Source organism: Grampus griseus, assembly GCF_964374135.1.
Source record: "Grampus griseus genome assembly, chromosome: 2".
NCBI classification, from domain to species: Eukaryota; Metazoa; Chordata; class Mammalia; order Artiodactyla; family Delphinidae; genus Grampus; species Grampus griseus.
This window is the reverse complement of record NC_139018.1, coordinates 99782188-99797261: the sequence shown is the minus strand read 5'-3', so window position 1 is coordinate 99797261 and position 15074 is coordinate 99782188. Positions and strand designations below refer to the sequence as shown.

General features: G+C 37.1%; 1 protein-coding gene across 7 annotated transcripts in view; it reads right to left on the bottom strand.

The window, feature by feature from the left end:
- Positions 1-15074, bottom strand: part of TEX9 (testis expressed 9) — a 208828-nt gene that overhangs the window by 180612 nt on the left and 13142 nt on the right. For 5 of the 7 annotated variants that reach the window (XM_082647491.1, XM_082647493.1, XM_082647492.1 and 2 more), the window contains one exon: positions 12589-12618. In XM_082647491.1, the coding sequence (XP_082503617.1) occupies positions 12589-12618 (30 nt within the window). Of the gene's footprint in view, positions 1-12588; positions 12623-15074 lie in introns of all 7 variants that reach the window. The other 2 variants (XM_082647496.1, XM_082647498.1) reach the window with 1 other exon arrangement.

Below are 15074 nucleotides of genomic sequence, written 5' to 3'. Positions count from 1 at the left end.
AAAAGTACTATAAGAGACAAAGAAGGACACTATATAATGATCAAGGGATCGATCCAAGAAGATGATATAACAATTGTAAAGATTTATGCACCCACCATAGGAGCACCTCAATACATAAGGCAAATACTAACAGCCATAAAAGGGGAAATCGACAGTAACACAATCATAGTAGGGGACTTTAACACCCCACTTTCACCAATAGACAGTTCGCCCAAAATGAAAATAAATAAGGAAACACAAGCTTTAAATGATACATTAAACAAGATGGACTTAATTGATATTTATAGGACATTCCATCCAAAAACAACAGAATACACATTTTTCTCAAGTGCTCATGGAACCTTCTCCAGGATATATCACATCTTGGGTCACAAATCAAGCTTTGGAAAATTTAAGAAAATTGAAATTGTATCAAGTATCTTTTCTGACCACAATGCTATGAGACTAGATATCAAAAACAGGAAAAGATGTGTAAAATATACAAACACGTGGAGGCTAAACAATACACTACTTAATAACGAAGTGATCACTGAAGAAATCAAAGAGGAAATCAAAAAACACCTAGAAACAAATGACAATGGAGACACGACAACCCAAAACCTATGGGATGAAGCAAAAGCAGTTCTAAGAGGGAAGTTTATAGCAATACAATCCTACCTTAAGAAACAGGAAACATCTCGAATAAACAACCTAACCTTGCACCTAAAGCAATTAGAGAAAGAAGAACAAAAAAATCCCAAAGTTAGCAGAAGGAAAGAAATCATAAAGATCAGATCAGAAATAAATGAAAAAGAAATGAAGGAAATGATAGCAAAGATCAATAAAACTAAAAGCTGGTTCTTTGAGAAGATAAACAAAATTGATAAACCATTAGCCAGACTCATCAAGAAAAAAAGGGAGAAGACTCAAACCAATAGATTTAGAAATGAAAAAGGAGAAGTAACAACTGACACTGCAGAAAGACAAAAGATCATGAGAGATTACTACAAGCAACTCTATACCAATAAAATGGACAACCTGGAAGAAATGGACAAATTCTTAGAAATGCACAACATGCCAAGACTGAATCAGGAAGAAATAGAAAATATGAACAGACCAATCACAAGCACTGAAATTGAAACTGTGATTAAAAATCTTCCAACAAACAAAAGCCCAGGACCAGATGGCTTCACAGGTGAATTCTATCAAACATTTAGAGAAGACCTAACACCCATTCTTCTCAAACTCTTCCAAAATATAGCAGAGGGAGGAACACTCCCAAATTCATTCTACGAGGCCACCATCACCTTGATACCAAAACCAGAAAAGGATGTCACAAAGAAAGAAAACTACAGGTCAATATCACTGATGAACATAGATGCAAAAATCCTTAACAAAATACTAGCAACCAGAATCCAACAGCACATTAAAGGATCATACAACATGATCAAGTGGGGTTTATTCCAGGAATGCAAGGATTCTTCAATGTACACAAATCAATCAATGTGATAAACCATATTAACAAATTGAAAGAGAAAAACCATATGATCATCTCAATAGATGCAGAGAAAGCTTTTGACAAAATTCAACACCCATTTATGATAAAAACCCTCCAGAAAGTAGGCACAGAGGGAACTTTCCTCAACACAATAAAGGCCATAAATGACAAACCCACAGCCAACATCGTCCTCAATACTGAAAAACTGAAAGCATTTCCACTAAGATAAGGAACAAGACAAGGTTGCCCACTCTCACCACTCTTATTCAACATAGTTTGGGAAGTTTTAGCCACAGCAATCAGAGAAGAAAAGGAAATAAAAGGAATCCAAATCGGAAAAGAAGAAGTAAAGCTGTCACTGTTTGCAGATCACATGATACTATACATAGAGAATCCTAAAGATGCTACCAGAAAACTACTAGAGTTAATCAATTAATTTGGTAAAGTAGCAGGATACAAAATTAATGCACAGAAATCTCTGGCATTCCTATACACTAATGATGAAAAATCTGAAAGTGAAATCAAGAAAACACTCCCATTTACCATTGCAACAAAAAGAATAAAATATCTAGGAATAAACCTACCTAAGGAGACAAAAGACCTGTATGCAGAAAATTATAAGACACTGATGAAAGAAATTAAAGATGATACAAATAGATGGAGAGATATACCATGTTCTTGGATTGGAAGAATCAACATTGTCAAAATGACTCTACTACCCAAAGCAATCTATAGATTCAATGCAATCCCTACCAAACCACCACTGCCATTTTTCACAAAACTAGAACAAAAAATTTTGCAATTTGTATGGAAACACAAAAGACCCCGAATAGCCAAAGCAATCTTGAGAACGAAATACGGAGCTGGAGGAATCAGGCTCCCTGACTTCAGACTATACTACAAATCTACAGTCATCAAGACAGTATGGTACAGGCACAAAAACAGAAATATAGATCAATGGAACAGGATAGAAAGCCCAGAGATAAACCCATGTACATATGGTCACCTTATCTTTGATAAAGGAGGCAGGAATGTACAGTGGAGAAAGGACAGCCTCTTCAATAAGTGGTGCTGGGAAAACTGGACAGGTACATGTAAAAGTATGAGATTAGATCACTCCCTAAGACCATACACAAAAATAAGCTCAAAATGGATTAAAGACCTAAATGTAAGGCCAGAAACTATCAAACTCTTAGAGGAAAACATAGGCAGAACACTCTATGACATAAATCACAGCAAGATCCTTTTTGACCCACCTCCTAGAGAAATGGAAATAAAAGAAAAATAAACAAATGGGACCTAATGAAACTTCAACGCTTTTGCACAGCAAAGTAAACCATAAACAAGACCAAAAGACAACCCTCAGAGTGGGAGAAAATATTTGCAAATGAAGCAACTGACAAAGGATTAATCTCCAAAATTTATAAGCAGCTCATGCAGCTCAATAACAAAAAAACAAACAACCCAATCCAAAAATGGGCAGAAGACCTAAATAGACACTTCTCGAAAGAAGATATACAGACTGCCAACAAACACATGAAAGAATGTTCAACATCATTAATCATTAGAGAAATGCAAATCAAAACTACAATGAGATACCGTCTCACACCAGTCAGAATGGCCATCATCAAAAAATCTAGAAACGGGCTTCCTTGGTGGCGCAGTGGATGAGAGTCCGCCTGCCGATGCAGGGGACACGAGTTCGAGCCCCGGTCAGGGAAGATCTCACATGCCGCAGAGCGGCTGGGCCCGTCAGCCATGGCCGCTGAGCCTGCGCGTCCGGAGCCTGTGCTCCGCAACGGGAGAGGCCACAACAGTGAGAGGTCCGCGTACCGCAAAAGAAAAAAAAAAAAAAAATCTAGAAACAATAAATGCTGGAGAGGGCGTGGAGAAAAGGGAACACTCTTGCACTGCTGGTGGGAGTGTGAATTGGTACAGCCACTATAGAGAACAGTATGGAGGTTCCTTAAAAAACTACAAATAGAACTACCTTATGACCCAGCAATCCCACTACTGGTCATATACCCTGAGAAAACCATAATTCAAAAAGAGTCATGTACCAAAATGTTCATTGCAGCTCTATTTCCAAGAGCCCGGAGATGGAAACAACCTAAGTTTCCATCATCGGATGAATGGATAAAGAAGATGTGGCACATATATATGATGGAATATTACTCAGCCATAAAAAGAAATGAAATTGAGTTATTTGTAGTTAGGTGGATAGACCTAGTGTCTGTCATACAGAGTGAAGTAAGTCAGAAAGAGAAAGACAAATAACACATATATATGGAATTTAAGAAAAAAAAATGTCATGAAGAACCTAGGGGTAAGACAGGAATAAAGACACAGACCTACTAGAAAATGGACTTGAGGATATGGGGAGGGGGAAGGGTAAGCTGTGACAAAGCGAGACAGAGGCATGGACATATATACACTACCAAACATAAAATAGATAGCTAGTGGGAAGCAGCCGCATAGCACAGGGAGACCAGCTCGTGACTGCCTGGAGGGTGGGATAGGGAGGGTGGGAGGGAGGGAGACACAAGAGGGAAGAGATATGGGAACATATGTATATGTATAACTGATTCACTTCGTTATAAAGCAGAAACTAACACACCATTGTAAAGCAATTATACTCCAATAAAGATGTAAAAAAAAAAGTGGGAATAACTCAAATGTTTTTCAATTGGTGAATGGGGAAAGACTGGCTTTAAAGGGACACAGGCACAATTCTGGGAATCACGGAAGTGTAATATATAGGCATACCTCATTTTACTGTGCTTCACTTTATTTTACTTTATAGATACTGCATTTTTTTTTACAAATTGCTGGTTGTGGCAACCCTGCACTGAGCAAGTCTCTTAGTGCTGTTTCTCTAATAGCATTTGCTCACTTCATTTCTCTCTGTCACACTTTGGAAATTCTTCAAATATTTCAAACATTTCCATTATTTGTATATCTGTCATGGTGTTTTATAATCAGTGATCTCTAATCAGTGATCTTTTATTTACTATTGTAATTTTGGGGGGCACCTTGAACTGCATCCATGTAAGAGAGCAAAATTAATCAATAAATGTGTATGTTCTCCCTGCTCCACTGACCTGTGTTTCCCCCATCTTTCTCCCTCTCCTCAGGCCTCCCTGTTCCCAAAGACACAACAATCTTAAACTTAGGCCAATTAATAACCCTACAATGTCCTATAAGTGTTCAAGTTAAAGGAAGAGTCATATGTCTCTCACTTAAAATCAAAAGCTGGAAATTATTAAGCTAAGTGAGGAAGGCCCATAGAGAGCTGAGATAGGCCCAAAGCTAGGCCTCTTACATCAAACAGTTAACCAAGTTGCAAATGCAAAGGGAAGTTCTGGAAGGAAATTAAGAGTGCTACTCCAGTGAACACATGAATGATAGGACAGCAAAACAGCCTTGTTGCTGATATGACGAAAGCTTGAGCGGTCTGCATAGAAGATTAAACCAGCTACAACATTCTCTTCAGTTGAAGCCTAATCCAGAGCAAGAACCCAACTCTCTTCAATTCTATGTAGGCTGGGAGAGATGAGGAAGCTGCAGAAGAAAAGTCTGAAGGTAGCAGAGGTTGGTTCATGAGGTTTCAAGAAAAAAGCCGTCTCCATAACATATCGGTGCAAGGTGAAGCAGCAAGTAGAAACTGATGTAGAAACTGCAGTAAGTTATCCAGAAGATCTAGCTAAGATCAATATTGAACATGGCTACACTAAATAATAGATTTTCAATGCAGACAAAGTAGCCTTATATTGGAAGAAGATGCCATCTAGGACCTTCGTAGCTAGAGAGGAAAAGTCAATGCCTGGCTTCAAAGCTTCAAAGGACAGGCTGACTCCCTCATCACATGCTAACGCAGCTGGTGACTTTAAGCTGAAGCCAATGCTCATTTATCATTCTGAAAATCCTAGGCTCCTTAAAATTATGCTAAATCTTCTCTGCCTGTGCTCTATAAATGGAACAAGAAAGCCTGGACAGCAGTACATCTGTTGACAACATGGTTTACTGAATATTTTAAGCCTACTGTTAAGACCTACTGCTCAGAAAAAAAGGTTCCTTTCAAAATATTACTGCTTATTGTTTTCATGCCTGCTAATGCAACATCCATACTTCAGCCCATTGATCAAGGAGTCATTTCAACTTTCACGTCTTATTCTTAAAGAAATACATTTTGTAAGGCTATAGATGCCATAGATAGTGATTCCTAGGATGGATCTGGACAAAGTAAACTGAAAACCTTCTGGAAAGGATTCACCATTCTAGATGCCATTAAGAACATTAAGGGTTCATGGTAAGAGGTCAAAATATCAACATTAACAGGAGTTGAAAGAAGTTGATTCCAATCCTCATGGATGACTTCGAGGGTTCAAGACTTCAATAGAGGAAGTAACTGCAAATGTGGTGGAAATAGCAAGAGAACTAGCATTAGACATGGAGCCTGAAGATGTGAGTGAATTGATGCAATCTCATGATAAATCTTTAACGGATGAGGAGTGGCTTCTTAAGGATGAGCAAAGTGGTTTCTAGAGATGGAATCTACTCCTGGTGAAGATGCTATGAAGATGCAGTGGCAGAGTTTGAGAGGACTGACTCTAATTTTGAAAGAAGTCCTACTGGGGGTACAATGCTATCGAACAGCATTGCATGCTACAGAGAAATGTTTGTGAAAGCAAGAGCTTACTGATGCAGCAGACTTTGTTTCTGTCTTGGTTTAAGAAATTGCCATAGCCACCCCAACCTTCAGCAACCACCACCCTGATCAGTCAGCAGCATCAACACTGAGGCAAGACCCTCCACCAGCAAAAAGATTATGATTTTCTGAAAGCTCAGGTGATGGTTAATATTTTTTAGCAGTAAAGTATTATTTAATTAAAGTATGTACATTTTTTAAAAAAGACAATGCTATTTCACATTTAATGGACTACAGTATAGTATAAACAACTCTTATATGCACTGAGAAAGCAAATCTGTAAGCTATGCCTGCATCTTGACCGTGATGGTATTTAAGAAAAACTAGTAAAGAAGTAATACAGAATAATAAAATAATTAATCCTAAAAAATAGGAAAGAAGGAAAAAAGAAAGAACAGATGAGAGAAATTAAAAACATAAGCAAGTCAGTTATATGACTAATTATATGAAGCACAAATGGACTAAACCCTTCAATTAAAAGGCAAAGATTTCCAGACTGGATTTAAAAAAACAACTCAAGTGTGTGCTGTTACACTTTAAATATAAGTACACAGATTGAAACCAAAGTAATGGAAATAAATATCATACAAACTATAAAGTAAAGGAAGCTTGTGTGGAAATATTAGTAACAGGTAAGGTAAACTTTAAGGCAAGAAGTATACTAGAGATAAAGGGTGGCATTTCCTAAGATAAAAGGGTCAATTCAACATGAATACACAGCAATCCTGAGTTTTTACATCCAAAATAACATAGTTTCAAACAAGGTAATAATACAAAAAAGGAGAAATAGACATAACCCCAAACTTAGTTTAATACACCTATTTCTGGTGTGTTAGACTAAAAAAAGAAAACTAAGTTATATAGACTCTTTGAACAAAATTATTAAAAAATTTAACCTGATATATATATATATATATATATATATATATATATATAGGACACTATATATGTACGACACTACATATATATATATGTAGGACACTACACTAAGCAACTGGAGAATACACATTCTTTTCACGTGCTCACAAAATATTTACCAAAATGCACTATATGGTATACATAAAACAAGTCTGAAAAAACTTCAAAAAATTAAAATCACATAGGGTATGTTCTCAGGCTATGGTGGAATAAAACTAGAAATCAATTAATAGATAACTAGAAAATTTGATAACGTTTAGAAGTTAACCAACATTCTTCTAAATAACCCAGCAGTCAGGAAAGCACGATGAAAATTAGATATTGAAAATAAAACACACTAAACTTTACGGGATATGGCTAAAATGGTGTGTGCTGGTTATTACTTACTGCCTTTCAGTTCTAAGTTCCACATATTAGGCTGCTTTGTGAAAATGGGTTTGGGTCCTTTAAATATTTCCCCTTGCCAACTGGTACTTTGCCATTAGAGGGCACTGTAAATACATTGCAGGAGGGAAAAGTTTTTGCTTCCTGGTTCTGGGGTGCCTGCTGTGCAAGCTTCTCCAGGATGCATTATTTCCCCCTACACTAGACTTCTGCAGTGCACAGTGGCCAGCAGCACCTAGCAGCCAGCGGCTTCCCCTGGCATATCCCTCAGGCACTTTTGTAGCAAAGGGCCTCCAGTGAGATATCTCCCTGTGAAGAGTCTTCCCTGGCACCCCACAAGGTGGATTTCCAGCAAGTTTCAGAGGGTGGATTTCCAGCATATTGAAGCAGGATGGCACCACAGTAACCTTTCTGCCATCTAGTGAGCCACGCTGTGCCTTCTAAAGAAAGGTCTGGATCTCAGGCCTCAGTGGGCCTCTTCCTTGGTGTGCTATCTCAGCTCTGGGGTGTACTAGCTTTTCCCTGTATCTACTATTCCTATATTCTTTTGAATCCTCTTTAATTCTTGCTAACCAATCCCTCATTACTGCCATCCCCTGGTATTGTTAATAATTCCTTATATTAAAATCTTTCTGTTGAAATTACTGTGTGATTTCTCTCTCCTGATTGGACCTGTTGATTCACAGTGCTTAGGAGAAAAATGACTTTCAATGCATATATTGGAAAAAAATGAAAAATCAACTTCTAAGTTACCATCTCAAGAAGTTAGAAAAAGAATAAAAAATAGAAGGAAATTAATAAAAGTGAAAACATAAATTGAAAAAAGAGTAAGCTCACATACATAGACAAAAATCAACAGAATCAAAAATTTTTTCTGTCATAATATCTATAAACTTGATAAACTCTTAGAAAGACCAATCAAGAAAAAGAAAGTATACACTACTAATATCAAAATGAAAGGGAGATATCACTGCAGATCCTACAGACATAAAAAGATAATATAGGGTTATGATACATAGTTTTATATAAATAAATTTAACAAACTAAATAAAACCGATGATTTTCTTTAAGATCACAAGTTATCTAAATTGACACAAGAAAAAAATTTTTTAATCTGAATAGTTGTTAAATATATTAAACCCAGAGGGGTCCAGATCAAGATGGCAGAGTAGGGAGATTCTGAGCTCACCTCCTCCCATGGACACAACAAAACAACAACTACATATAGAACAACTATCTCTGAGAATAACCTGATGACCTGCAGAATGGATTTTCTACAACTAAGGAGAGAAAGAAAAGGCCACATCAAGACAGGTAGAAGGGGCAGAGACATGGTCTAGTCAGAACCCACACCCCAAGTGCTGTGACCCACACATGGGAAAGATATTACAACCACAGAGGTTCCCCTGGAGGAGTATGGGGTCTGAGCACCATGTGGGTCGCCACGACCCAGAAAATCTGCACCAGGAAGATGAGCCCCCATAACATTCAGCTTTGAAAACCAGCAAGGCTCACCAGGAGAGCTGGCGGGCTTTGGGAAAGCAAGACTCTACTCCTGAAGAGCTCATGCACAGACTCACTCACTCTGATACACAGCACAGAGGCAGAAGCTTGAAAAGTACCTGGGTCACACAAGGAGATTCACTGGCTAATTTTAGGGCATAGGCTGGAGAGGCAGGTATCTGGTGGAACTTTCTCTGGGGATGGAAGTGCTGATGGGCACCATCTTTTTTTTTAGCTCTCTTTCTACCTAGCTGGCCCAGGGCTGGCAGGCACCATTTCTGTCACTCTCCATCAACCTAGCTAATGCCATATGTCCTGCCCTGGCATTCCCCTGAGGACCCATCTACCAAGCCTGCCAGCCACTGGCCAGCCCCTCCAAAGTGGCTCCCACCTCGCCCCACTTAGTGGGTACCCTGGCTGGCACTGGCACCCCTCCAAAGCAGCTCCCACTCTGGGGGGCAGCCCTGCACACCAGCATGACTACAGAAGTTACAGCCAGGCCACACAGCCAGTATACCAGGGGATAGCCCCCCTCACCAGTGTGTCTGCAACAATCAGGGCCCAACCACAACAGGAGAGTGCACACAGCCCACAGAGGGAATACTCCTGGAGGCGCTGGTGACCAGGGGGATTGCACTATTGGGCTCCACAAAACACTTTCTACATAGGCTGTTCTTTCAAGACCAGGAGATGTAACTGATACACCTAATAAAGAAACAAACACAGAAAGTTAGGCAAAATAGGAGACAAAGTAATAACTCCAAATGAAAGAATAAGACAAAACCCCAGAAATAAAACTAAACAAAATGGAGATAAGGAATTTACCAGAGACTATAAAGTAATAGTCATAAAAATGTTCACCAAACTTGAGAGAAGAATGGATGAAATCAATGAGACCTTCAACAAAGATAGAAAATATAAAAAAGAACCAGCAGAACTGAATAATACAAAAATGTAAATGAAAAATACACTAAAGGGAATTAATAGCATATTAGAGGATACAGATGAACAGATCAGCAATCTGGAAGACAAGGTAGTAGAAATCGCCCAATTAGACCAGCAAAAAGAAAAAAGCACTAAAACAAGCAAACAAAAATAAGATAGTTTAAGAGACCTCTGAGACAACGTTAGGTGTAAAAATGTACAAACAAGACTACCATACCCAGCAAGGTTATTATTCAGCATAAAAGGAGAGATAAAGAGTTTTCCATACAAGTAAAAGCTGAAGGAGTTCATCGCCATTAAACCAGCCTTACAAGAAATGTTAAAGGGACTTCTTTAAATAGAAAAGAAAAGGCCAAAACTAGAAACAAGAAAATTATGAAAGAAAAGTATTATTAGTAAAAGTAAACACATAGTAACGATAGCGGATCAACCACTGATAAAGCTAGTATGAAGGTTAAAAGACAAAAGTAGTAAAATCATCTATCTAAAATAATTAGGGACTTCCCTGGTGGTCCAGTGGTAAGGAATCCGCCTTCCAAGGCAAGTTCCATCCCTGGTCGGGGAACTAAGATGCCACGGGGCAACTAAGCCCATGCGCAGCAGCTACTGAGCTCGTGCGCCTCAACAAGGGAGCCCATGTGCCGCAAACTACAGAGTCCATGAGCCCTGGAGCCTGCACGCCACAACCAGAGAGAGAAAACCCACATGCCACAACTAGAGAGAAACCCACGCACCATAACTAGAGAGAAGCCTGCGCACTGCAACAAAGAGCCTGAGCGCTGTGGCAGAAGATCCCACATGCCACTACGACAATCCCACGTGCCGCAACTGAGATCAAGGCAGCCAAAGAAATAAAGTAAAATAAATAAATTAAAAAATAAAATAATTAGTTAAGCAATACAAAAAATAAAAAGGTGTAAAATATGACATCCAAAACATAAAACATTGGAAGGGGGGAGTAAAAAATGTAGCATTTTTAGAAGCATTCAAACTTAAGTGACCATCAAATTAAAATAGACTGAAATATACATTGGTTTTTATATATGAACCTCATGGTAACCACAAACCAAAAACCTATAACAGTTACATAAAAAATAAAGAAAGGAATCCAGACATAACACTACAGACAGTCATCAAACCATGAGGGAAGAGAGCAAAAAAAGAAGGAAGGAACAGAGAAAAACTACATAAACGACCAGAATACAAGTAACAAAATGGTAATAAGTACATATCTAACAATATTTACTTAAAATGTAAATAAATTCTCCAATAAAAAGACACGGGTGGGGCTTCCCTGGTGGCGCAGTGGTTGAGAGTCTGCCTGTCGATGCAGGGGACACGGGTTTGTGCCCCGGTCCGGGAAGCTCCCACATGCCGTGGAGTGGCTAGGCCCATGAGCCATGGCCGCTGAGCCTGCATGTCCAGAGCCTGTGCTCCACAATGGGAGAGGCTACAACAGTGAGAGCCCCACATACCATAAAAAAAAAAAAAAAAAAAAGACATGGGTGACTGAATGGATTAAAGAAAAAAAAAGAAGACCCATATATATGCTGCCTACAAGAGACTTACTTTAGATGTAAAGACGCAGACTGAAAGTGAAGGGATGAAAAAAGATATTCCATGCAAATGGAAATGAGAAGAAAGTTGGGGTAGCAGTACTTATATCAGACAAAATAATCTTTAAAACCCAGATGGTAAAAAGAGACAAAGAAGGGTATTACATAATGACAAAGGGATCAATCCAACAAGGTGACATAACAATTGTAACTGCCTATGCACCCAACATAGGAGCCCCTAAACACATAAAGCAAATATTAACAGACATAAAAGGAAAAGTTGACTGTAATGCAGTAATAGTAGGGGACCTAAACACCACACTTACATCAGTGGACAGATCATCCAGACAGAAAATCAATAAGGAAACATTGACCTTAAATGACATATTAGACCAGATGTACTTAACAGATATATGTAGAACTTTCCACCCCCAAACAGCATATGTTCCATATGGAACTTCCATATACACTAATGAAAGTGTAAATTGTTACAATTACCTTGAATCACTCTACTAAAACCTCCTCTACGACCCAGCAGTTCCAGTACTAGGTATATAAGAGAAATGCATGAATATCGCAGAAGGCATGTACAAGGCAAGCCATAGCAGTTTTCTTCCTAATAGCCCCAAACTGAAAATAACTCAAATGTCTATCAACAGAGGAATGGATAACTAAATTGTGGTGTATTCATACAGTGGGATACTATAAGCAATAGAAAAGAACTGATAACATGGATTAGTATAGTAGACATGATATGAAACTAAAAGAGCCAGACACAAAATTAGAACAAGCTGTATGATTCTATTTCTATGAATTTCAGGGACAGATAAAATAATCTGTGGTGGTGGGTACAATGGAGGACCACAATGGAGCATTCTAGGGAGCAGAAATATTCTACATGTTGATCTGGGTAGTGGTTACATGAGTAATACACCTTTAAAAATTCATTGGGCTATACACTTATAATTTGTGCACTTTAGTCTCAGTATGTTAAAACTCAAAAAAAAACTTTAAAAAATCATAGAAATTTACAGGATATATTTTCACTGAAAGATTCAAACAACACTGAAATATAGAGACTAAAACATTAGTCTTACCTCTGTTTCCTGTCCCTCATTCTTGCTGTCCTCCCTAAAAAAAAACATTAGGTGATTCTACTTCCAAATTATTTTTTATACATTTACATGCACATATATATGTGCATATATATATATATGTATATGCATATGTATGTGTAACATTAAAAAATTCACATCCACACTTCACAATAATTCTGTAATTTTATTTTTAGCCTAAAAATACATCTCTCAGCTCTTTCTGTCGAATACAGATCAGTCTCATTTTAACAGCTGCACAGTATTCTATTGTATCAATGTAACATAATTAATTAATTTCCCTACTAACGGATATATAAATTACTCCTAATTTTTCACTATTTGAAACAATGTTGCAACAAACTTTCTTAAAATTTCCTGGTGCACACAAACAAGTATTTTCTTTTTTGTGCACTATGAACAATTCTTTTGGCTGAAACAGTAGAAACAAAATTGCTGAGTAAAAGAAATTGTAGAGTAAAAATTTTGGTAAATTCTGCTAAATTGCTTTCTAAGAAAGTCTTACAAATTACATTCTGACCAACAGTATATGAAAATACCTGTTTCCCAACATTTTTATAAACACTAGATATTATCAATCTCTTACACATTTGCCAGTTCTAAGGGCAAAAAAAAAAAAAATGCAATTCACTGTTATTTTAAATTACTTTTTATTCATTATTTACATTTCTCCTTATGGAAGTGGTTATTTAGATCCTTTGCACATGTTTTTATTAGGTTGCTTATATTTTTATTATCAATTTTGGGGTGTTCTTTATTAAATGTAATAATATATATTTTGAAAATATTTTCTCCTGGTTTGCCACTTTTAACTTTCTTTTTCTTATCATATAGCATTAGCCAGGACTCTCAAAGCAATATTGAAAAAACTTTCATAGGAAAGCTTCTAATACTTCATTAGCTATGATGCTTGTGTATGCAGATATCTTTCATTAAAACAGAGAAGTTTCTTTCTATTTCTGGTTTGCAAAAGTGGTTTTCTTTCTAATCAACCTAGGGGCAGGACAGGAATAAAGACACAGACGTAGAGAATGGACCTGAGGACACAGGGTGGGTGAAGGGTAAGCTGGGACGAAGTGAAAGAGTGGCATTGACATATATATACTACCAAATGTAAAATAGCTAGTGGGAAGTAGCTGCATAGCACAGGTTTCTGTGCTTTGTGACCACCTAGAGGGGTGGGATAGGGAGAGTGGGAGGGAGATGCAAGAGGAAGGGGATATGGGGATACATGTATACATATAGCTGATTCACTTTGTTATACAGCAGATACTAACACAACATTGTAAAGCAATTATACTCCAATAAAGATGTTAAAAAAATAGATGTCAAATTGTATCAAACGCCATTTGTATCTCTTAATATTTTTTTTATTTTGAATGTAATGATTTGCATTAATATATTTTGAATTTTGAATCAGCCTTGAATACCTTAGATAAATAGCTTAGATAAATCCTTCTTACTTATGACATTTAAAAAATACATTTCTGGCATTAGTAAAGTGTTACTAATACCAATACTTAAGATATCTGTATATGTGTTCATAAGTGAGTGTACGCTTTTCTTGCCAGTTTTAAAATTCAGGCCATGTCAGCTCCAATGTAAATGAGTTAGAAAACTTTCTATTTTTTCCATGCTTTGGATTAACTAATTAATATACCATAGGGATTATTTGTTCCTTACTTATAGAACCATCTTTGTTTGGTGACCTTTTATGAGAGAGCTTTGACTATGCTCTCACTGTTTTTATTGTTGTTGTTTTAAGGTGACTATTTCTTCATGGGTCAATTTTGGTGATTTCTATTTTCCAGAAATTATTTTAATCTAGAATTTTCTAATTTATTATCTTAAATTTTGTATTCATCTCAGATTTTTTAGAATCTACTCTATACTTATAATGTCCCTTTCTTATTTCAAAGGTTGATAATTCTGTCTCTCTTTTTTTTTTAACCTTGATTAAACATTCTAGACTTCTGATATTTTTGCTTCTTTTCAGATGATCAGTTTTAATTTTATTCAGATTAACTCTACTCCTTATTTCATGCATTTCTGGTTTTTTCTTTAGTAATACTTTCCTTATATATTTTTATTTTTCTTCCTTTAGCTTCTTGAACTGTATGCACGATTTCCTTCCATTCAATCTTTTCCTATTTTCTAATGCATGCATCCAGGGCTATAAGTTTTCTCTGAGTATGTATAGATTTTGAATTGTATTGATCTCATTGTTCTTCTTGTTGTAGCAGTTAAATATACTGGCTCTGGACTATACTATCTAGGTTCAAATCCCAACTCTGTCATCTATGGACTATGTGCCCTTGGGCAGGTTATTTAACAGAGCTTTGTGTTTCAGTTCTTCATCTGTGAAATAGATGATAATGGAATCAACTTCTCAGGATTATTGTGATAATAAAATGAGACAATCCAGGTGGATCACTTACCACAAAGCTGGTTGTATAGTAATGTTTAAT